The sequence below is a fragment of the Lactuca virosa genome, chromosome 3 (genome assembly GCF_052849685.1).
Source record: "Lactuca virosa cultivar CGN04683 chromosome 3, Lactuca_virosa_CGN04683_v6, whole genome shotgun sequence".
NCBI lineage: Eukaryota > Viridiplantae > Streptophyta > Magnoliopsida > Asterales > Asteraceae > Lactuca > Lactuca virosa.
The window spans coordinates 169,648,603-169,650,907 of NC_136428.1; the positions used below are offsets into that span (position 1 = coordinate 169,648,603).

Sequence of the window (2,305 nt, forward strand, 5' to 3'; positions counted from 1 at the left end):
ATTTTTTAGGGAAGTGGCTTTTGGTTCCAACCACATCTTGAAATAATCATATTAGAATTCATAGAATGCAAAATATCTGTGAATGCATTAGTCGTGATTTATAGATACCCATCTATTGTCATGTCAATTATTTTGGCTATATGAAAGATCTGTGATAGTTTGATTTTGGGGTTTTTTTTCCGTTTGTTTCAGATTCTTGTTTTGTGAAGAACATGCTTTTAGATTTATTTTTGTTAGTTTTATTATGCATTTTCTTGTTTGGTTTCAGTTTGAAACTTTATTCGACAGTGAAATTAAAAGGGATGAATGGTTTCTTATTTGGTTTCAGTTTTTTGTTTCGTGAAGAACATAATGGTGGGAGCTTGGAAGGTGGGTGACCAAGGAGAGAGGGGAGATTATGGTGGGATGTTCTTTTGTTATATATATATATATATATATATATATATATATATATATATATATATATATATATATATGCCGAAGGGTGGGATTATTTACTTTGTTTTAAATAGTTTTACATAAAATCAATTATAAAAAGAAATTAAAATGATATATAAGTCTATTTATGTGGTTGAAGATAGAAATTGAAAACCAGATGGATTTTTTATAAAGTTTTATGAAGTTAGGGAGTAAAACTCAAATTCTGAAAAACTACGTGGACCATTCGTGATGTTTTGATGATGGGAAAATTAACATCTTCGTATGGAGACTGATTAATAATCGAATTGCTGTGAAAACGATCTTGGAAAAGATGGGTAATAATCATGGTTCTACTCTTTGTGAGGTGTGCAAGGCCGGTGAGGAGTCCATTTTTCATGTGTTTAAAGAGTGTGTTTTGGCTAAAGAGGTGTGGGCTAAAGTGCAAGCTTGGTGGAGGATTAACAGCCGTGACATTGTTTCTATGGATGACTTCTTCCGATGGCTTGAGGAGGCTGCTGATGACTGTTTGCAAGGCAAAGCTCTTTTCGCGGTCGGGTGTGCAACTTTTATTAATCTTTGGAGGAATCGGAATGATGCTACTTTTCAATCTCAGATGAGAAGGGCGGAGGATATTTTCGCCCTTATACAAAGGGACTCTCTTCTGTGGATTGATAGTAGGCTGTTAAAAGTGGTGATTGATGGGAGTGTTTGGCTTTTTTCTCCTAGACTAGCTATCAAACCTATGTAATTGTTGGTTTTGTGCCTCCCAGCTCCTTGCTGGGTGTGCCCTTTTATGTTATTGCCTTTTCAATATATATATATATATATATATATATATATATATATATATATATATATATATATATATATATATATATATATGTATGTGTGTGTATGTGTAAAAACTAAGTTTTAAAAATAAACTGGGAAAAAAATATAAAAGTGAAATAATGAATGAAAGTTTTAAAAATAGATTGTAAAAAAAATATAAAAGTAATTTAGAAAAAATCAGTTGTAAAAACAAATTATAAAAATAATATATAAAATCAAAGTATTAATAAAGTTTTTAAAATACATTGTGAAAAAAACATGTAAAAACTGTTGAAGGTCATCACTAGCCCAATAGAATCATGTTATTGTCTAGAAGAAGTTAGCATGTTCTAGAAAGATCTGGAAGATTCTAGAACATTATGGAATATTATGGAGGAGTCTAGAAGATGCCGGAAGATTCTAGAATACTCTAGAGCGACATGGAAGACCCTGGAAGGTTATGGATCATTCTAGAAGACACTGGAGCAACCTAGACCTCTCCAGAACATGGTAGAATATTCTAGAAACATATGGAAGCATATAGAGTATGTTAGATAGTTCTAGCGTTATCTAGTATGTAGTAAGTGTATACTAGTATCTAGAACCTTCCTAAGAGGCCTATAAATAGGTGTGGAGCTCATTTGCTCCAAACCATTCAAGAAAGCCTCAAAGAGAGCAAAGTATGTAGTAGTCTCACAAAGTGTAAGGTCTTCTTAAGTGTCTTAATAAAAGTCTTGTTGTTTCCCATACAAAGAGTCGTGTTCAACAATCTGATATCAGGGCAAGGTTTCTTGATAGTAAGAACGAGTGATTCTCTTTGTATCGTGAGTAGTCTATGACTCTGCAAGTTCGGTGTCGAAACTAGCTTGTTTGGTATTACCGAGGTACTGCCAACACGATGGGTGATCTCCAAGTCGTCGGAGGAATCAAGAAACTCAACAACAACAACTACAAAACATGGGAAACATGTATGAAGTCCTACTTACAAGGACAAGATCTATGGGAGGTCGTTGGCGGAAGCGAAACTACGCCGCCGGAGGAAGATGTTAATGGCGCTCTACGCAAATGGAAAATC

The 2,305-nt window shown here is 33.9% G+C and overlaps 1 protein-coding gene across 1 annotated transcript; it reads left to right on the forward strand.

Moving 5' to 3' along the window:
- The first annotated feature begins 751 nt into the window (after positions 1 to 751).
- On the forward strand, positions 752 to 1,168 carry LOC145164255 (uncharacterized). Its single transcript, XM_079082977.1, has one exon. It carries the CDS (start codon positions 752 to 754, stop codon positions 1,166 to 1,168), a length of 417 nt encoding a protein of 138 aa, XP_078939103.1.
- The last annotated feature ends 1,137 nt before the right edge of the window (positions 1,169 to 2,305 follow it).